At 38.5% G+C, this 20,855-nt stretch overlaps 1 protein-coding gene across 3 annotated transcripts in view; it reads right to left on the bottom strand.

Moving 5' to 3' along the window:
- Positions 1–20,855, bottom strand: part of ITPR2 (inositol 1,4,5-trisphosphate receptor type 2) — a 521,178-nt gene that overhangs the window by 168,555 nt on the left and 331,768 nt on the right. For all 3 annotated transcript variants that reach the window (XM_061204256.1, XM_061204257.1, XM_061204259.1), the window contains exons 38-39: positions 3,260–3,368; positions 2,319–2,506 (exon numbers count right to left, since the gene is read on the bottom strand). In XM_061204256.1, coding sequence (XP_061060239.1) covers positions 2,319–2,506; positions 3,260–3,368 — 297 coding nt within the window. The remainder of the gene's footprint in view (positions 1–2,318; positions 2,507–3,259; positions 3,369–20,855) is intronic.

Here is a 20,855-nt window from a genome sequence, read left to right as displayed (position 1 = left end):
TAGGACACAAGTTCCTGCACAGCTTGTTTGTGAGGATTAACCAAGTTATTACACAGAAAGCACCAAGAATAGCACTTGGTGGAGGTATTATTTTCATTGTTGCTATTATTAGCGTGCAATTTGAAATTGTAATCTAACCACCTCCTCTATCCTCCCCCTCAACCATTCTCTAGTAAAGTATATTAAACATATAAATTGATTTATGTAGCTAGGAGGATAGAAATTAAGGAAGGGGATCAGATTCGTACCTCAGTGCTACAGAAGCTGCGTGCCAAGACAGCCCATGAACTAATAAGAAAGCAAGACATTAGTGGCCAGCGAGACTATGAGAATGTAACCCCTCCTGGATTTTGGCAGAAGTCTTGGGGAGGGCAAGGATTCAAGTTGATCTCAACTAGACCTCTTAGGGCCAGGAGCACACAGTTGACATCTGGGTTACACAATGATGTAGACAAGTTAGAAACCCGAATAGTGTAAGGCTGGTAAATGAGACTGTCATAACCCATCTTAAAAGAAGGTTTTCTTATACAAAAATCATTGAATGCTATCCACATCAACAAATATTTGTTTAACGGCTATAAAGCACCATAGATATAAAGAACAAGACATGATCCCCTACTTTAAAGAAGATGACATTTAACTGGAGAGACAGGATGTCATATAAATAACAACCAAAGCTGCACAGGCAAAGTGCCAAGGGAGCATCAAAGAAACAAATGCTATGGGAGCTCAGATGAAGGACTGGTCCCAAAGGCCCCAACCAGACAGGGAAGACTTTGTGAATGAGGTATAATTTGATTCGGACCGTTCATTCATAGAGCCATTCACTCCTGAACATTTATTGAATCCCTAGGCTGGGCCAGCCATGGTGCCAGACACAAGGGATGCAAAGATGGAAAACATGTGGTCAACCTCAACCTCTAAGGAATCATAGTTTACCAGACAGAGCCTGATGAACTCATGAAGAGGCACAATAAAGTGGTAGAAATGCTACTGAAGATGTCTGCAGGATAGAGCAGAAGTGTACAGTACCTAGTGGACAATTCTGCCCAGTGGGACACAGGATCAGAAAAGGCTTCCAGAAGAAGTTCATGAGTTGAGTCCTCGAAGAGGAGAAAGTGACATGAGACACGGCACAACACATCTAAGGAACTACAAGGGCTTAGTACAGCTGGTGCACAAGAGGGAGGATGGGGGAGGGGAGAGATGGAATAAGAAAGGAAAGATGGAAAACTTGAAGAGATTAGATCACGAAGGATCTTACGGACTATGGTAGAGTTTGCCTTTATAGGGAAAGTGACTGATTTTAAGCAGGAGAATAACGTGTGTTTTGGAGAGATATCTTTAGAGGTAACATGATATTTTTTTTTAGTGTTTAATTAGATGTGGCTTCTAGTTGCCATGAAGAGGGGAAAACGGATTCTGGATTTTCCAATTAGTTGTAAGCATCGTTTCCTTCCTGACCAAGGCAAACCTAGAAATATCAGATTAGTGAGTGGCAGGGCTGGGAGGATGAGGCCTGCTCCCCGGGAACACTTCCCAGCTCTGGGGATCACACCACGAGCGAGCTCCGCCTTTAGGTGTGGGGGGGAGTCCAGGCACAGCTTGGCAGGAATTTCAAAGTGAAACGCGTGCCTTCTGGAAGCAGTGGTCTGATCCTGCATGCAAGTGAGCACACCGCTCACTGGAGCAGAGCCCCGAATAGATGAACGACGACTCCCAAGTCACCCCTCCTGAGGTGAACGAGCAAACAGAATGAAGAAGGAAGATATGGTTCTTCTCTCCCCACACCAGTGAAAGCTGGGAGAGGCAGCAGGGTAACGAGCATTGGGAGATTTGGGGCAAAAGCGAAAGGGAGAGTTCTGAGCTTCTGAAAAAGTATCTGAGATGGGTGGTGAACCATGTTATGGGAACTTGTTTTAATGCCAAATACTGTGCGAGGAGTTTATATATATTACCTCATTTAATTAATGCACTTAATTCTTTTTCTTCTACATTTACTTCTTTGATGAGTCAAAATGTTGTCCTAATTTGCTGAAAGTAAGCCTAAAATTTCCTTAAGCAAACCAGAATTTCTGGTCTCATGTTAGAAAGGATGCTGCTAAGGAATGTTCTGCTTCACCGAATAATTTGTGAAGCTCTGTAGTTACTACAGCAAATCAAATAAATATAAAAGGAAAATGTGGTTGTTTTTGGGTGGGGGGATAGTCATGAGAAGCTTAACGAAAAAACATTACTTTCCCTGGGTTTCTATAACAAGTACATAAGAAATACAAAATAACAAAATGTAACAAATGGTCAGGATGGTAAGCAGGTACCTGAGTTTGTGTATTTCCTCCTTCAAGCAAGGCAATGCCAAGTAAAATGCCTTCCGAAAAAATTCTGTCATTTTTGGTGTTCACTATAACATCGATGACAAGTTCAGATGCACCTTCTTTATCCAGTAGACACTGAATATCTGACATGGATATCCCCATCTTATCTGAATCTTGTCCAGAAAAGCTTCCTGTGATTAGGAAAAACAAATAAATAAACCTTTGTCAGAAGGCAAAATTAATTCTAATGTTCAAATCCATTGTTTTATGAACCCAAAATTGTGCAAAGGTTTTTAATAGTGCTTTTTAAATTTATTTTTCCAGTTTTATTGAGATATAATATTGTATATCAATGATATATAACATTGCATACGTTTAAGGTGTACGACATAATGCTTTGATATATGATATACTGCAAAATGATCACAACAATAAGATTAATTAAATTCATCAGCTCATAAAGTTAATTTATTTTCCTTGTGATGAGAACTTTTAGGATCTATTCTCTTAGCAATTTTCAAATATGCAGTACAGTACTGTTAACTCTAGTCATCGTGTTGTATATTACATCTCCTGGATTTATTTATTTTATAGCTGGAAGTTTGTTCCTGTTGACCCCTTTCCCTTGATTCCCCTACTCCCCACTCCCTGCCTCTGGCAAGCACAAATCTGATGCCTGTGTCTAGGAGTTTGGTGTTTTTAGATTACATATGTAAGCGATAGCATGTGGCACCTGTCTTTGACTTAGTTCACTTTAGCATAACGCCCTTGAGGTCCATCCTAGTTGGCGCAAATGGCAGGATCTTCTTATTTTTGCTATGGCTGATAATAGTGCTCTTTAAATGATTTTTATATCTGTGCTACGTTAAGTAAAATACTAGAGTAGCACTGCAGGCAGACACGCTCTAAAAATCCGAAAATGAGGAAAAAATGGTAAGTCTTGCCTCCTCCTTGTGCAGATTTGCAGTAGGCTCCAGAGAGGTGTCCGTTCATACAGACACCATAATCGCCTCTAAAGTACCGATTCAGGAGTATTTTTCTTAATGTAGTACCCTAATAAAAAGGATAAGAAAAGTGTTAGTTATTGTTTCTTTTTCTAGCAAAAGAAAAAATATCAATACATTAAAGTGCCACTTAAAATGCATTTTATCAGTGATTTGAGACATGGAAAAAGTAACTTTATACTGCATAATATTTTCTGAGGCAAAAATTTGCAAATATTTCCCAAGAAAATAACAATAGTTTTGCTTCTCCCAGAAATAAAGAACAAAATATAGTATTTTCAACGGACTGTACTAGGAAAATCACAAACACTATACATTTTTAATTGTTTCAAAAGTGTTGGTAAGAATATTTATGGTGGCTAAAGAAAACACAGATTAATAGATACCCTAAGAATTGGAAAGAAAAAGCCTTAGTTAGAGGGGCTCAGTAAAAAGAGCTAGAAAAGTGCTGGGTATACAGCAGGTGCTCAAAAAATTAAGCTTGATCAGACAAAGAGAATTATATTTAAACTCCAAGCGCTTTATTCTGAAGACAGTGGGCAAAAGACAGTGTATCAAACATGTAATTCAAAAATTCCTAAATCTTCAATTTTGTATGGATTACAGGACATTTTTTAAATGATATATTTTGCAATATAGTTGCTTGCATGTACATAAGAGATATAGATAACTCCAAATCTTCCAGTTTACTGGTTATTATTTTAAGAGACGAGAGTAATTTTTAAAGTATTATTTAAAGACTGTATGTTTAAACTATTTAAATTAACACCACAACTGCCAAGGTAAGGAAATTGTGGTCCAAGAGCTTATGTAATTGGCTGCAGATCGTGCGGCTAACAGGTGATGGAGTAAGACCTGAACTCAACTCTTTTTTTTTTTTTTTAATAAATTTATTTATTTATTTATTTATTTATTTTTGGCTGTGTTGGGTCTGCGTTTCTGTGCGAGGGCTTTCTCCAGTTGCGGCAAGCGGGGGCCACTCTTCATCGCGGTGCGCGGGCCTCTCACCATCGCGGCCTCTTGTTGCGGAGCACAGGCTCCAGACGCGCAGGCTCAGTAGTTGTGGCGCACGGGCTCAGTTGCTCCGTGGCATGTGGGATCTTCCCAGACCAGGGCTCGAACCCGTGTCCCCTGCACTGGCAGGCGGACTCTCAACCACTGCACCACCAGGGAAGCCCTGAACTCAACTCTTGATGGCAAAACCCAGCCACTTCCCCGTGCTGCATTGCACGCCCCCTCCCCAGCATGCCTCCCTTTTATGCTGAGACAGGTGGCTCTCATTGCTCCTTCTCGCTCTCTTGCTTCAGTTGTCCTTGTTTCTCCAGCCCTTCACCTTTTGTCCTCAGCTCCTCTCCCCTCAGCTTCCTTCTCCCCGTCAGCAACTTCATCTGACCCTTGCTTGCACAATCACCTGTGCAGGTCTCACTGCCAAGTGTGTTTCCTCCAGCCTTGACCTTGTTTTCCTGAGCCTCTCTTCCTGTTTCCACTTACATTTCCTTATCTATATCTGGAGATTCTACTGGCACCTCAAACTCAACTTCTCAGAAGGGAATATTCCTTCTCTCTTAAACCTGTTTTCCTCTCAAACTGAAGAAATTCAATTTATTTCAAGGAGATCACACCGTTCTGGTCTTTTAGGCTCCAAACTTAAGGGATCATCTATTAACCACCACCCCCAACTTGACAATGATTTGTGAAATCCCACCTATTCTACTTTTTCAACGGTTGCTTCCAAAAGCGTCTTCACACATTATATTATAACCAAACTGAACTATGTGATGATTCCTCGACCACAGTTTTCTAAGTCTTTCTCTTTGTTCACATCATATTCTCTGTCTGAAAAGCTCTTCTTCTTCTTGTTTACGGACAAGTCCTATCTTCCCTCCATTCTACAAATATTCATTAGGTACCAAGTGTGTTTTAGGCACTCTCTTAAGTGAATAAGATATAACCCTCCCCTCAAAGAATTTGCAATACCATCGGTTCCATAATAGAGATGTATACTAAGCCCTATGGAAGCACTTAAGGGGAAACAGCTGATTTGGAAGAGGCTTTACATGGCAAACCTCCCCTGCTAACCCAGACGATCATCCCAGCAAAGCTGTCTCGTGCACAGTGTGGAACAAATATGTATGTCCTAAATGTCACAGTGCCAAGAATTTCAACAGGCACCCAGAGCCTTACAGCAATTTTCATTTACTGACACTTAAATTTTTTAGAACACAGACATTTATTATTGCCTCCTATTTCATGTTTTCTTCCTCTAAGACTTTTTCATATAGGGGTGTTGTGAGTAAAGGTGATGATCAGTCTTGGAAGACAGAGATAGTGAGGTGTTAAGAGCTTATTCTACCAGTGAAGAGAACTCAACTCGCCCCTGTCAAACCAAAGTGGGGCACTTAGAGAAGACATAAGAAATGAAAAGTTCTTTTTTTCTTTTAAAAGAAAGCCTTTTGAGTGAATTAATTTCATCTGGCCAAAGAAGCATCCTTCCAACAGGGGAGGAAAAACAAAATAAGACATTTCTTTGGAATCAAATGGGCTTTTACTGTGTATCTCATTACAGCAGAAGGAGATGCTATGAGAGACCTTTTTAGACCCATCAATTATAAGGCTGAGGTTGTATGTTGGGGAGAAAGACATGAGAACCCATTGACTGAAGTACTTAATATCTTTAAAGGGCACCTCAGTTTGCTGCACTAATCATGGTTCTCACCTCTACACACGAATGGATTGCTTCTCACTCTAACCCGGTAACATACAGTTGGCCCAGTTGTAATAAGTAAAACTGACAAACGTGAAAACACAGGACTGTTGTTCTTGAAATGGCACAAGTCAGTGTCACTGTCTGGAAGAGAACCTGTTGTGAGTGCAACCCCAGGTCCGTGTGAATGAGCTCCCTTTTTATTCTCTGTAAGAGCCTTTTAACCACATTAATCCAAGAACTTAACCAAGAGATAGAAAAGCAATAGTTTAAAGGATATTATAGAAAGCTACATTTTACACTCTGTTTTTAAAAATGCTCTTTATATTGCTAGAAGAATAAAGCTGTTCAAAACCAATCAGACAGTGGAAGTGTTTCATATCAAATTAAAATAAGCACCATACTTGCCATCATTTCTAAATTCTTTTCAGGCAGATGAAATCACAGGTGCTTATCAGATTCATAAACATCTAAATCAAATGAGCAACACTCTTCTTATCTACTTCCGGCCTAGTCAGAAGCATATATTTTCTAACTATGTGACATTCAGAATGCCACCGAAAGGAGATGGGGGCTCCCTATATCTCTGTTCTCAACTCTGGAGCCACAGTGCCAGCATTTCAATCCCCTCTATGCCACATACTAACTGGAATATCTTAAGTTACTTCACTACCCTGTGTCCAGTCCCATAACTGTCAAACGGAATGATCATAACACTTAGTCTCAGAGGGCTTCAGTGATGATTAAATCGGGGAAAATATGTAAAGTACTTAGAACAGTTCCCAGCACATAGTAAGTGCTATATAAGTTGTGTATAATTGATGCTGTTGTTGCTAGTATTAATATTATTCAGATCACAGAACAGTTTACAGTTGACAAGGTGATTTTGTACATACTTTCTCACTTTATACCAAACCATCCCACATACTAAGAAAATGGCAAAAATAATAAATGATAAACTACTTGAAAATCCTCATTTGTCCACTATTTTTTTTTTTAATATAAATTTATTTATTTATTTATTTACTTTTGGCTGTGTTGGGTCTTCGTTTCTGTGCGAGGGCTTTCTCCAGTTGCGGCGAGCGGGGGCCACTCTTCATCGCGGTGCGCGGGCCTCTCACTGTCGCGGCCTCTCCCGTTGCGGAGCACAGGCTCCAGACACGCAGGCTCAGTAGTTGTGGCTCATGGGCTTAGCCGCTCCGCGGCATGTGGGATCTTCCCAGACCGGGGCACGAACCCGTGTCCCCTGCATTGGCAGGCGGATTCCTAACCACTGCGCCACCAGGGAAGCCCCCTTGTCCACTATTTTAATCAGTCCTTGGAATTATATACTTGTGAGCTAATGGACCCGGGGCTCACAACGGACCTTCCAACTTCAACTAGGTAGAAAAAATTCTACATTGGTTCAAACTCCATAGTTTTCAAAAAAGGGAAACTTTGGTGCTAAACATGAATGAAGAATGGGCAGAGATGGAACAGGATTCTGTTCTGTTTGTCTGAATCGTCCTCATTTAAGATTGGAAAACTTTAGATATTGCCACATCACAAGTTTAGCGAAACTGATTCCTGTTGTCAAATACTGAGTTCTGACTTGAGGCATGGGAGGCAAGTATTACGTCCCAACCTGTCTTGGCCTTACAGTGGTGACAGCTCAGAGGCAAGTCATTTACACAAATTCCTTTAACTCAAATAAAAGTAATTGTAGAGCCATGGTCAGAAATTCTGGTGCCAGGGTTATAAATAATAGTCTCAGAGCTATAATTGCCATGGAGAAATTTGGGAAAGAACTAAAAACATATTTTGAAAAGAATTCTGCAACAATTGAGACGTTCAACTTCTGTACTCGTTCTTCAATTCCAAAATGAATTCCTGACTGGGCTTCCCAAGAAGGTGTCTTTGTTAGATTAGGCCAAGTAGCAAGGAATGTCCTTCCCAGTCTTTTCAATATCAGAGTCAATTCCAGGCCACAAGACACAGCTTTTAGCCAATGTCTTCATGTGAACACATCCCAGATGTACTAAGTGTAATGTAGCCAACATAACTAACAACCACCTTCTGAAATTACAACAAAACATCTCCATAAAAAGAGAAGTCACACTGACAGTTTGTGAAAATCTGAGAGGATGGGTTTTTCCTGGCCATTTCCTGTTGCATCAACTCCAGTGGATCAAAAATTAAGAAGCTCAGGACTACCCTGGTGGTGCAGTGGTTAAGAATCTGCCTGCCAATGCAGGGGACACAGGTTTGATCCCTGGTCCGGGAATATCCCACATGCCATGGAGCAACTAAGCCCATGTGCCACAACTACTGAAGCCCGCGTGCCTAGAGCCTGTGTTCCGCAACAAGAAAAGCTACTGCTTGCCACAACTAGAGAAAGCCCGCATAGAGCAACGAAGACCCAGTGCAGCCAAAAATAAATAAATAAATTAATTTAAAAAAAATTAAGAAGTCAGAAATGATTGCCTTTCATGCATAGAAAGGAAAACAAAAATGTATTAGTCTTAGAAAGGACTAAAGATTTTCTTTGATTTTCAAAGAAGCACAGCCCTGTTTGCCTTAATGGGAGTTAATAGCATTAGGAGTGAAGAGTTCAAGGACGTGATATTTGAGGTACTGATTCCACCTCTGTTCCTGTTCCCTTGCAAATATCATACACTAAAGTAATAATTTTTCCACAGTGTGCAATATCATCAAGACATCATCAAAATATGTCACCACAACCAGAATCCTAGAAAACTAAGCCCTCAACTAGACACTCAAAAGGTACTGAAAATTGCAAACTGAAGATGCTCCAAGACTAACAATTAGCTGCTAATCAGCTTGGATAAGATCTGTAAGGAGGTGATTGTATGTATCTGTAGTCTCCACACAGTCTTATTTTAACATTAAACTTGATATTAGTCTAACTGGTGTTCCTCTAACCTTTTCATTAATGATAGCCTGTTTGGGGCTTCCCTGGTGGCGCAGTGGTTGAGAATCTGCCTGCCAATGCAGGGGACATGGGTTCAAGCCCTGGTCTGGGAAGATCCCACATGCCGCAGAGCAACTGGGCCCGTGAGCCACAACTACTGAGCTTGCGCGTCTGGAGCCTGTGCTCCGCCACAAGAGAGGCCGCGATAGTGAGAGGCCCGTGCACCACGATGAAGAGTGGCCCCCGCTCGCCGCAACTGGAGATAGCCCTCGCACAGAAACGAAGACCCAACACAGCCAAAAACAAATAAATAAATTAATTAATTTAAAAAAGAATTCCTAAAAAAAAAAAAATGATAGCCTGTCTGATTAGATATTTTTCCTCATTTGAATTCCCAGGGGTTAAAAAGGTATATATCTAATTTCAAATAAATTATTGCAACAGCTGTATCCTAGTGGAATTACATTAGATCCGTCATTATAATCAACTACATCTTCAAGGAACTCCTTTGAGGAAATGTGGCCAGTCTCCTATAATCCAACTGGCTAATGGTTTGAACTTCTTGGTCACTGATTCCGAGGAATGTAAGCCAATTCTTCCCCCTGATGATTTTCCCCACTTTCTTAAGATAAGAAACATAAACTTCAATAGGAGTAGTTATTATATACATTCACAAGATGCTCTTCATCAATCCAATGACACAATCATGATAATTTTGAAAAACATACAGCTGTTTCAATAATTCTGAAAAGAATTCTGAGATTCTTTTTTTGTAAAGGAGGTTACAAAAAAAAAGAATGTGGAAAAATTTTAAACCAATTATTCATACGCCACAATGGCAATCTACCGCCATCTCCTTTCTTCCCTTTTTCTAATTCACTGTAAAGACATTATATTTCTACCATGTGTCAGGAACTAGGAAAGGGGGTGCAAAAAGCAATTCTGCAGCATATGCTAAAAGAATTTTCAAATATGTAGAGGACATATGGCACTGTTTTTCAACATAAATAATCCTCACGACCATTTGATTCCATTTGTGAAATTTAAACATTTACACAGTAAATGATGATATTTAAAACATTTGATGATGATACTGGAGATAAGAGTTACTTACAGTCATCATTCTGGGTTTATCAAATATCCCAGCCTCTAGACAAACAAGGTTGCTGAGAAGGCTTTTCTTAGAGGATGAGTTTGTGCCCTCTAACTAGTGAGAAGTAAAGGAAACTATTTATCTTCTCTGGGGTTTAATAAAAGCCTCTCAGTATTTGGTTTCCAGAAAGCATATGGACTGACATGAAACTCAACAAAATCATACACCTCACCCATTTTAATACAGGGTCTGCTTAAATTCAGAGGTTGAGAACTTATGCAACCCTTCACCCACAGTACTGGAGAATGGATCTTTCTGCTTGTAACTGTTTACCTTTCTGAGTAAGCAGGCTTCATCTCATCTCCAGAACATAAAGTCAAGAGAAGAGTAACTAATCAGGCAATAAGCAGATGAGCCTTAGACACCATTTCCCTATTGAAGCAAAACTCCTTGACTCACACAACATAAATCATTACCTCATAAAATTACACTCAAATGGCAGTGCACACAACCACTAAAGTTAAGCCCATAATCCGCTGGTTCACAGTATAGAAACTACTTGTTACTGAGAAAAATGGAATCAATATGCTGCCAATGCAAGCATGCACACTCACACCAAAGGCCAGGAAAAATGGAATTTCAAATGGTTAATTTCAAAGCTTCTGCAAGGCTTTGTGTACCTGAAGGATGATATGGAGAGGTATAGATCAAAAAAGATTCAGCTTATGGGAGGTCTCAGAGAACATAAGAGGACAAAGCAAGAAGGGGAGGAGATGGAAATAAATAAGAGAATTGACCTTGATCTGAATAATAATGTGAAGTACAATTGGAGAGTTTCCCTCCTGGACAATGGGAAGAGTGATATCTGTTTTAGATCTCAAGTGCTGTGATTCCTCTTATATTTCCACAATCATTTGGTAAAGATTGATACATAGGTACAACTTTGCAAGATGGAGTAACAGTGGTAAGGAACAATATATAAAGTATTGAAATTCAACCTGTATCTCACACAATCCACAAAAATCAATTCCAGGTAGGTTCAAGATTTAAATGTGAAGGACAAAACTGTAACACTTTCAGAGGTCTATGGAGGAGAGTATATTTATGATACAGGGGTAGGGGAGGATTTTTTAAACAATAAACTAAAACTGCAAACTATAAAAGGCTACAGTAAAATTGAGAGCTTCCATTAATTAAAACACATCATTAAAACCACAAACTGGGAAAAGATATTATATATATGTGTGTGTGTGTGTATATATATATATAGTGTTTAAGGAATTCCTGCACACCAGAAAAAAAGCATAAATCATCCAAAAGAAAATGAGCAAAAGACTCAAACAGACACGTCATGGAAGAGAAAAGCCAAGTAGCCAATAAACATAAGAAAATAGATAATCAACCTCACAAGTAATTAGAGCAATGAAAACTTAAACTGCAGTAAAAGATTTCTCACCTACACAACTGGAAAAAATTTTAAATTCTTTCAACATCAAGCTTTTACAAAGATGTGAGCAAACAGACCACTGACAGTTGGGCAAATTGGTACAGCTACTTTGAAAAACAATTTGACATTCTCAGTAAAGCTAAAGATGTACAAACAAACAAAAAAAACCAAGACAAAAACAAAACAAAACAAAAAGAAAAAAAGACAGAGAGGTAAGACCAGCACACTCCAGCCCTATATTCACCTTCCTGTTTCTGTATTCACCTTCCTGTTTCAGTGTAGTTCATGAGCTCCAAGCTGGGAATCTACTACCTACAACCAAGAGGGTCTTGGCCCACGGGGCAGTGAGAGGAGCACAGGACTTGGAAGAGTTATCAAGAAAACAGCATGGTAGAATACCCACCCCCTTACAGAAAGAGAGAGAGAGAGAAACCTAATCCCTTTTCCCAAAAATACTAGAAAGAAATTGTCCTTGAAAGGGAAGGAGAAAACTAGCACTTGCATTACTTATCAATCAATGCAAATATTTTGACAAAGGAAGTATGAAGGCAAATTTTAATAAGTTCAGAATATATTTAGAATTTCCTCAGATAGAAGTATCTATGGAGTCAATGGAATGAAGAGGAGCTCTGCATAGCACAACTTCAAGGGAAGCTCTTGAGAATTAAATGAGATGATATCTATCTGCACACAGTTTAACACATAATCATGCAATTTATGAAAGGGCTCAGCATTGGAAAGCTGTGCACGTAGTGAAAATGATAATGTTTTAGAGACCACGCACAGCAACGAAGACCCAACACAGCCAAAAACAAAATAAATAAATGATTTTTTTTAAAAAAAGCAGCTTGCTCCTTTAAAAAAAAATGGATTCACAGTGCAAAATGTTGGCAAGGATTATGGAGCAATCGAAATTTTCATACACTGTTGATGAGTGTAAATTGGCGACACCATTTAAAAAAAAAAATTAGTTTGATCTGAGTTCTACCACTGGCTTTGTGATCTCAAGAATTTTATTCAGCTGCCCTCAGACTCAGTTTCCCCATCTTTGTGTAATAATATCCACACCGCAGGACTATTTTAAGAAAAAGAAATTGTATATGGAAAGCTTTATGTTCTTAGCCCATAATAAGTACTAAATAAACAGCTATTGTAATATTTTGTTTAATGCTTTAAAAAATAAGCTTCATTTGAGAAAGACTTGCGCAACTGGCATATATAGGATATGACAATGCCCAGTGCCATGAAGACACCCACAGCTTTAAGTTCTGACATAAATATCCAGTTCCAACTTTCTATAAATTTTTAAGAGAAGGCAAATGAAAAACAGCATTCATTTCGTAGAAGATCACTTAGAAGCCAACTTGCTCAGTATGCTACGGTTTCATAAAAATAACACATACACATGCATAAGTTTCAAGGATCCCTAGTGCATGTACAAAGCAGAACTCTTCAGAAGCCAATTTAGATCAACTTTTCTTAAAGTAGTGTTAAGTGGGAAGACCAAGGGTCCAATGTTCTCTTAGAAAAGAGCAATATTTCTTCCTAATATTTGTTTTTAACATAAGAAATGTACGAAAAAATATTTTAAAAATTTATAACATTATCACACAATGTCCATTAGGAAATATTGTGCTTCCTAACTAGTCTCCCCATATGCACTTGGTGCCCCCCGCAATTCATTCTCTGTCATTCAGAGGGTTGTGAAACAACAGAGGACTAAAACTGAATATATATGAATTCATAAAATGCTTACAAATCAATGAGAAAAAAAATCTGGTGGAAAAGTAGACAAGAGAACTGAACTGGCATTTTTTTAAAGATATCTTATTACTCTTTTCTCTTTTTTTGTAATTTTTATTTTATTTATTTATTTATTTCTGGCTGTGTTGGGTCTTCGTTTCTGTGCCAGGGCTTTCTCTAGTTGTGGCAAGCGGGGGCCACTCTTCATCGCGGTGCGCGGGCCTCTCACTATCGCGGCCTCTCTTGTTGCGGAGCACAGGCTCCAGACGCGCAGGCTCAGTAATTGTGGCTCATGGGCCCAGCTGCTCCACGGCATGTGGGATCTTCCCAGACCAGGGCTCGAACCCGTGTCCCCTGCATTGGCAGGCAGATTCTCAACCACTGCGCCACCAGGGAAGCCCTGAACTGGCATTTCTTATAAGAAACACATATGGCCAATAAACATGAAAACATGCTTACCTTTATTAGTAATTAGGGAATATTAATTAAGATTATGCTGAAAGAGAATATATATATAACTGAATCACTGTTCTATACACCTGAAACACAACATTTTAAATCAACTATACTTCAATTTTAAAAAAAAAGACTACCATAAGCCACCATCTTACACCCACTAGATTGGCAAAAATTAAGAAGTCTGACAAAATGAAGTGCTGGAGAGGATGTGGACCAATTGTAGGAATGAAAATTGGTACAACCACTTTAGAAAACATGTTCTCACCCAGCAATTACATTCCCAAGGAAACATGTGCTCCAGGAGACACATAGTACCACATCCTAGACATTTATATTAGCATTGACAGCAAAACAAACAGGCAAAAAATAAACCAAAACACTGGAATCAATCCAAATATCCACTGACAGGAAAAACGGATCAGTAAATTGTAGTATATTCCCAGAGGGTAATAACATCTTTGGTAAATATAAAAAAAACTTGAGCCTCAGCAACACACAACCTTGATGAATCTCAGAAACATGATCTTGAGAGAAAAAAAAAAAGTCCTAGAAGACATGTAGTGTGGTATTAAAACTGAGAGGTACTAGTTGCCTCTGTCTCTGGAAGGGGAGGCCAAAACACATAGGTAGATACAAGCTATTCTTCAGTTGGCTGGGGGATTCATGGGTCTTCATTATATTGTTATGCTTCATAATTTTAAATGATATTGTATATATTATTTCATATAAATTCACTATTATATTTAAGCATCATGATGGTTGCTTCCTGCATATCATATTCTGTGGCTTTTGAATACTGACCCAAACCCATAGCATGGCTTAGGTAAGGACTCATGATCCAACATCTACAATCTTGAACCATTGTCATTCCTGTTCTCTGAATCAATCTATATCTTCTTCCTGCCACACAGGCCTTTCAGTGTCTCATCATGTCTCCTCTTCCTCAAGGCATTAGCAGACGAGGTTTCCTTTTGCCAGCCATGCTTTCTGTGCACCCCCATCCCCAAGTACTCCCAGCTTTGCTTAGTTAACTCCTACTCAACCTTTAGGTCTGAGCTCAACCATATCAGAGTCATTCTCTCTAACCTTACTAAGCTAGTTCTCATTCAGTCCTCTCATAATATCCTGCACTTCATTCACCAAGTATTTTAGTTTTATAGCTATTTACATCAGTTTTTGAACGATTTCTATCTCCTTCTACCAGATTATAAGCACCACAAGGACAGGGACCGTGTCTTTTTCCCCCTTTTTGGCTGCGTAACAAACAACTCCAACACCAAGTGCAAAACCTGGCACATTAAGTACTCACTAAATACTTCTGAATGAATGTCTAAACCAATGATTCTGAATGAGAGATCACTATCTACCAAAAAAGATTTGTACAGAGTGCCACCTATTTAAGGACTCCAATATATGATATCTATCATGTCTTACAACTTGGGCAGATATTTGAGATATACTTAATGTTACTTGCATATTAAATGTTTTTAGTGTACAAACTCATTCACTATAGTTTTATGGCTGAAAGAAGGAAGTTATGTTGGAATCCAACAAGCAAAATGTTAGAATACCAAAAAGAAAAAGTAAACAATTCTAACATTCAGTCTGAAAAATTGGAAGGTAAAATATTAATCAATGATTGTGATATGGCCTAATGCAAGAGGATACACTAATATGCCGCAAGTCTAGTCTAAGTTCTTCCCTGTCACCATATGTTTAATGAAATAGGATTTTCATATTGTACTGAAAAACACAGAAACCACCTTGATGCTGTACATCACTGCAAGGATCTGACTGAGCAACGTAATTCTTAATATTATGTAAACGTATCACTTTAAAAGATACAAAGTTACTATTTTCTTTTAAAAATATTATGTTTGGGTGTGCCATAATTTATAACAAAAGATCAAATTAAAAATAATTCTATTTTATCTCATTTTCCCCTCATCAAATGAAAATCATGTTTTTCTTTAGTGTTTTCTTTAGTGACAATAAAAAATTATGTAGGTCTGATGTTGATGATTTCTTGCATCAAATTGTCATGAGATGATATATTTTGCCTACTGTAATATAAGCAAGTATCTTCTTATACCTCCCAACTGTGTTCTATATGTTAACCATAATTTTCAAAGAATTCCACAATGAAAAATTGTGAGACAATGATTTAGAACTAGTAGAAACTAGGAATTCCATAAATGTTCAACAACATTTCAAAGCATCAATACAATTATTACCAAAAGAAAGCAAGATCTCAATCCAAACCAACCTAAAGATGCCTGAGTTGATTAAAAGACAAAGTGTCAATGCCTACCTAAGGAAGAGGCTTTTTCAGAAAGTCTTTGACTAGGCTTATTACAGTCTCGTGAACACTATTTTGAAAGTCATTTTGATTCCCTCTGGCATACACCATGGCAGATATTTCACTACTTTATACATCCTCAACTGTAACTGGAATCCAGGGCACTAAGAAAGTAACACTTTATGTCTAATAATATGCAAAGCACGTTTGCTGTTATGGAAGCAGAGCTGCTTGGTAGTGCTGGGGTGAAAGGTATCTGCATTATAAACATTTTCACAGGCTTGTGAATCACCTGTCTAGTTAGCTTTGGAAAGGAACAAAACAACATTCTCAGACTGAAAATAAAACACAATCTTGAAAAAATTTGATTTGAGGGAAACAAGCTACTTTCAATTAGTAAATTAAAGAATACAGGGAAAAGAAGAATTTCAGTGAACTATAGGTTGCTAATTTCATACTCCCAAACTGGGTAATAATAAGTTGATGACTCTCCCTCTCTTCTTTATCTGTGTGTGTGTGTGCGTGAGTGTGTGTAACATATCATTTTTATACTCCTGGATATTAATATGTGTAAAAAGGTATTTATCAAATCTTTGAGGTATTAAAAGTCTTGCTTTCTCCTGTGGGTATTGGTAGCATAGATGATTGGGTCCCCTCCTCCCAAAAAAGTGCACTAGCACATCTCCTATTACATTTCAATGATTCTAACAAAATTCTAAAATTTTTCCCAAGTTTTAACATTCCTGAATCACAGGTCACTCTAAAATTAATGGTTTATCATAGCTCAACTGGCAACATTCTTTTCTTTTTTTCCCAGTGATACAACTGATGGCATATTAGAACTGATGAGATGCATCACATTGAATGAAAAAATAAGAATATCTTTTAATCTGGCATTGGAACTCAACAAAGCTTCACGGTATCTGGTACTACTATCACATCCATTTTTCACATAAAGCAAGATAAAATTATACCAGAGATTTAAATAATCAAACTATTTGTCTTTAGTGTTTTCCCTTTTTTACTGCTACATGTTGTATATAATACATCAGTTCACCATCATCTTACGTTTTGATGTCACATGCTCTGAACTGGGCCTACATTAAAATCAGTAAACAAAATGACAATATTGACAGAGACAAGAGGTATATTTTACTTACAAATGAAGAGCCATGGAAAAGTAAATAAATAAGAGAGATACATTTAACTAATTCATGAAGCATAGACAGTATGAAATTGCTGTCCTTTAAAATATTCACCCCTAGATACCACTTTACCCCCACTAGGATGGCTAACATAAAAAAAGACAGACAATAATAACGCTGTTAATGTGGAAAAATTGGGACTCTTATACATTGCTGACCATAATAAAATGGTGCTATCATTCTGGAAAGCTGTTTTGCAGTTCCCAAAAATTAAACATAGAGTTTGCATATGACCCCTTTTGCATAGGGATATGCAAAAGAAAAATAAAAACATACGTCCACACAAACACTTGTACATGAATGTTAATAGCAGCATTATTCATAATAGCTAAAAAGTAGGAACAACCCAAATGTCCATCAATGATAAATGGATAGACAAAATGTGATCTACCCATACGATGGAATATTATTTGGCAATAAAAAGGGAATGAAGTACTGATACAAGTTACAACGTGGATGAGCCTTGAAAACATTATGCCAAGTGAAAGAAGGCAGTTATATAAGACCACATATTTTATGACTGCATTTATATGAAACATCTAGAAGAGGTAAATCCATTGAGACAGAAAGTAGATTAGGTTGACAGGAGGTGGGGGAGGGAATGGAGAGTGACTGCTAATGGGCATGAGGTTTCTTTTGCGGGTAATGAAAATGTTCTAAGATTAGACAGTGGGTGTTGTTTGCAAATCTGTGAATATGCTAAAAACCACTGAACTGTATACTTCAGCAGGGTGAATTTTAGGATGTGTGACTATTTCAATAAAGCTGTTAAAAATATAAAATATATCCATTAGATTAAAGAAATTCACTCTTTAAATGATTTTAAAATCCACATCTTAAAAGAAAAAAATGTCAGTTCTGTCCAACTTTTTGCTAAGCAGCTGAGCCATTACTGCTATTTGCCACAAAGTTATTGCATTTAAGTGCATCTGTACGACAGATGCATTATGATGGCGCATGTTTTGAACGTTACATCTGTTAGTAAAATGTAGAGCGGCTCAAACTGCTAATTAAATATAAAACTGTACGTGTCAATTAGGAGCCAATTTCTTTTCAAAACTCTCTAATGTTTAAGGCACAATAAATTGAACTAGTATCTAAGACTGTTTGTGTCTTGACCTGTGTGGGAAGGCAGTCCAGTGCACTGAACACAGGCTGGACAGTTTCCATGGATACCTCACACTACTTGAGGTGGAGAAACTAAAATGTATAAACAACCTCCAGAAAATTATGCTTCACAAAATCTATTAGTTTAAAAAAATACTAATTTTCCTGAAGAAAGATGCTAGAATTTGTTTTGTTGATAAGTGGATAAGGTTTTGGGGGGAGGGCCAAGGTTTTTAAAAGGATAGTTTTTAAGTTGCATTAGTATTCATAGCAGTGGGAGAGACATATTCAAAAGGCATCTATCATCAAAAGGTTTACAGCAAACCTCTAGAGTTCTAAAGATATTTAGCTTTTACAGAAACCAAATATATTGAATTATTCCAGCTGAGTTTAGTTAATCTGCCCACTGCGTACTAATATGCTGATCTTTCCAAATAAATGTACACTGTGATTGCAACCAGCTTATTACCCCACCCACCATCCTTCTGTTCCTTCCCATGGAATATGACTACACACTTTCCAGATGTAGCATGAAAGCCACAATGTTATTCAACAACCATTGCAGAATTAAACAAAACAAAGCATGAGAAGAACACATGTAGCTTTCATAAGAAAAGGAGACGTTCCCCACTCCACTTGGCTGAGAATACACCTGTTTGTTCACACCTTTAAAGGTTAGAGAAGAAGAATGAGAAAGTCATAGCATCAGCTTTTTCCATGCCCCCAGATCACTTTCCCTATTAGGCAACCAAGTCAGGATTCATTCCCAGAACTCAAGAGAGAACCAGCGTGCATGAAAATATGGTTGTTTTCCTTGGACCACTTAGTCCTGTCATTACATGAGATCCAGCATGAGTGAGGGGAAAGAACACAAACTGTTTTAATAAAGGAGACAAACGAATCAGTAAATTTTAATCAAATTAAACCAATATTTGATGTATATCAGGACAATTTCACAAATATCTCATTCGATGCTGACAGCAAACTGACATAACACCTCCCTTAGCAGCAACAGTCAACTCACTGCATATGCTTGTCCCAAATATTTTCGGAAAGTATGCATTTGTTTTAATTTTATGTTAAAATAGAGACATTTTGAAAAATTAGAAAACATTCACTAAAAATGTTGGGGGCAGAAGTTGATAGTAAAAGAACACAAAAAGAACTCTACCCAGAAAAACACTCATATTAAATAGAACTCGGCTCGAATCAAGTTTCCTTGACTGTTGCCAACTCTCTTCCCCTATTTCTTGTTCTCTATCATCTTGATTCCCCCCAATTCTTCCTGTTTTCAGTTTCCTTTCACCTGAGCTGTAACCAGTTCCTCCCTCGCAGTCCCTTTTGCTTCTGGGTGTCTAATTTTTTTAAAGGGAGGCGAGATCTGTACCAGTATCGTCCCATCCAAGGTGCAGTAGCCTTTGAATCTGTTGTTCCCTCCGCCCTGTGCTATTCCACTGCTCCTACTGCCCTCATCAACACCTTGTCATCCTTCTGGTCTCAGCTTAAATGTCACTTTCTTGGAAACACCATTTTCTGGATACCCCTCCCCTCGCCAAACTTGTATCCTCCAGTTACACACTCTTACAGCACTTGGGACTTTTTCCTCAGAGTCATTAAGTAAAGAAAAAAAATTAATTAATCCCTGCCCAGCTATTTCGTTGGTACCTGACTTTCTCACTAAACTCTAAACTCTGAGGATGTAACAGAGATTGTTCATCAACGTATCTTCAGGGATTAGTAGACATTCAGTAATTTTTTTGTAAGTATATACCGTGTATATATATATACACAGCTCTATATTTTTTTGTTAGTATTGCCATGATGCTAACATTTCAGCCCTTTGAGAAAAGAATATTAGTTTAGTTGTTCCTTTTGGAAAACATAGAACGTTTTATAAACATCCAGTGTTAAACATACCAGCAGCTATCCCTGCCCTGTAAGTCTGACATTACCAACACAAGAGAGGAAAAGACAAACTCTCTGGTCTACTGCTAGGAGAGGAAGAGGCTGGCCCGCTCTTCACCAATCCTCTCCCTTTTCCTCCGGACACACAACTCGATTACGTTGCCCAGCCTTCCTCTCAGTCTGGTGGGGTCATGTGACTGAGTCTGAGCCAACTGAAGGGGTGCAGAGGCGACAGGGATCCCGCCCATGTGGGCATCTTGCATCCTCTCCTCTATCGTAGCCTGAGGCGAAAAGGCACAGCCGCCTAGGAAGATGCAGAGCCTGGAGAAGGAAGGAACCTAGGGCTCTGGATTGCTGGGAAGCTGCCTGGCCAGAACACTCACCTTAGGATTCTAACTTTCATTATGCGAAAACAGAAGCAAACTTTTATTACACTAAGCTACGGAGGTTTTCGGGTTTATCTGTTCATTAGCTAGTGCTACCTTCAACAACATAGGCCAGTGTGGGTTAGCCTGAATGGAGAACTGCTGGTCTTGTTCCTGGCAGCTCCAGCTGTGACTCTTCCTATGGTATTTTGTCCAGACCCACCTCTTTCTGGAGAAACTCTGACTCTGAGCGCAAGCTAGTCATGAAGCTGCCATGAGAAGGTATCTGGGAATAAAA

Source organism: Eubalaena glacialis, chromosome 11 (genome assembly GCF_028564815.1).
Source record: "Eubalaena glacialis isolate mEubGla1 chromosome 11, mEubGla1.1.hap2.+ XY, whole genome shotgun sequence".
Classification (NCBI taxonomy): Eukaryota; Metazoa; Chordata; class Mammalia; order Artiodactyla; family Balaenidae; genus Eubalaena; species Eubalaena glacialis.
Note: the sequence above shows the minus strand (reverse complement) of the source record. Positions and strands in the feature narration are given on the sequence as shown.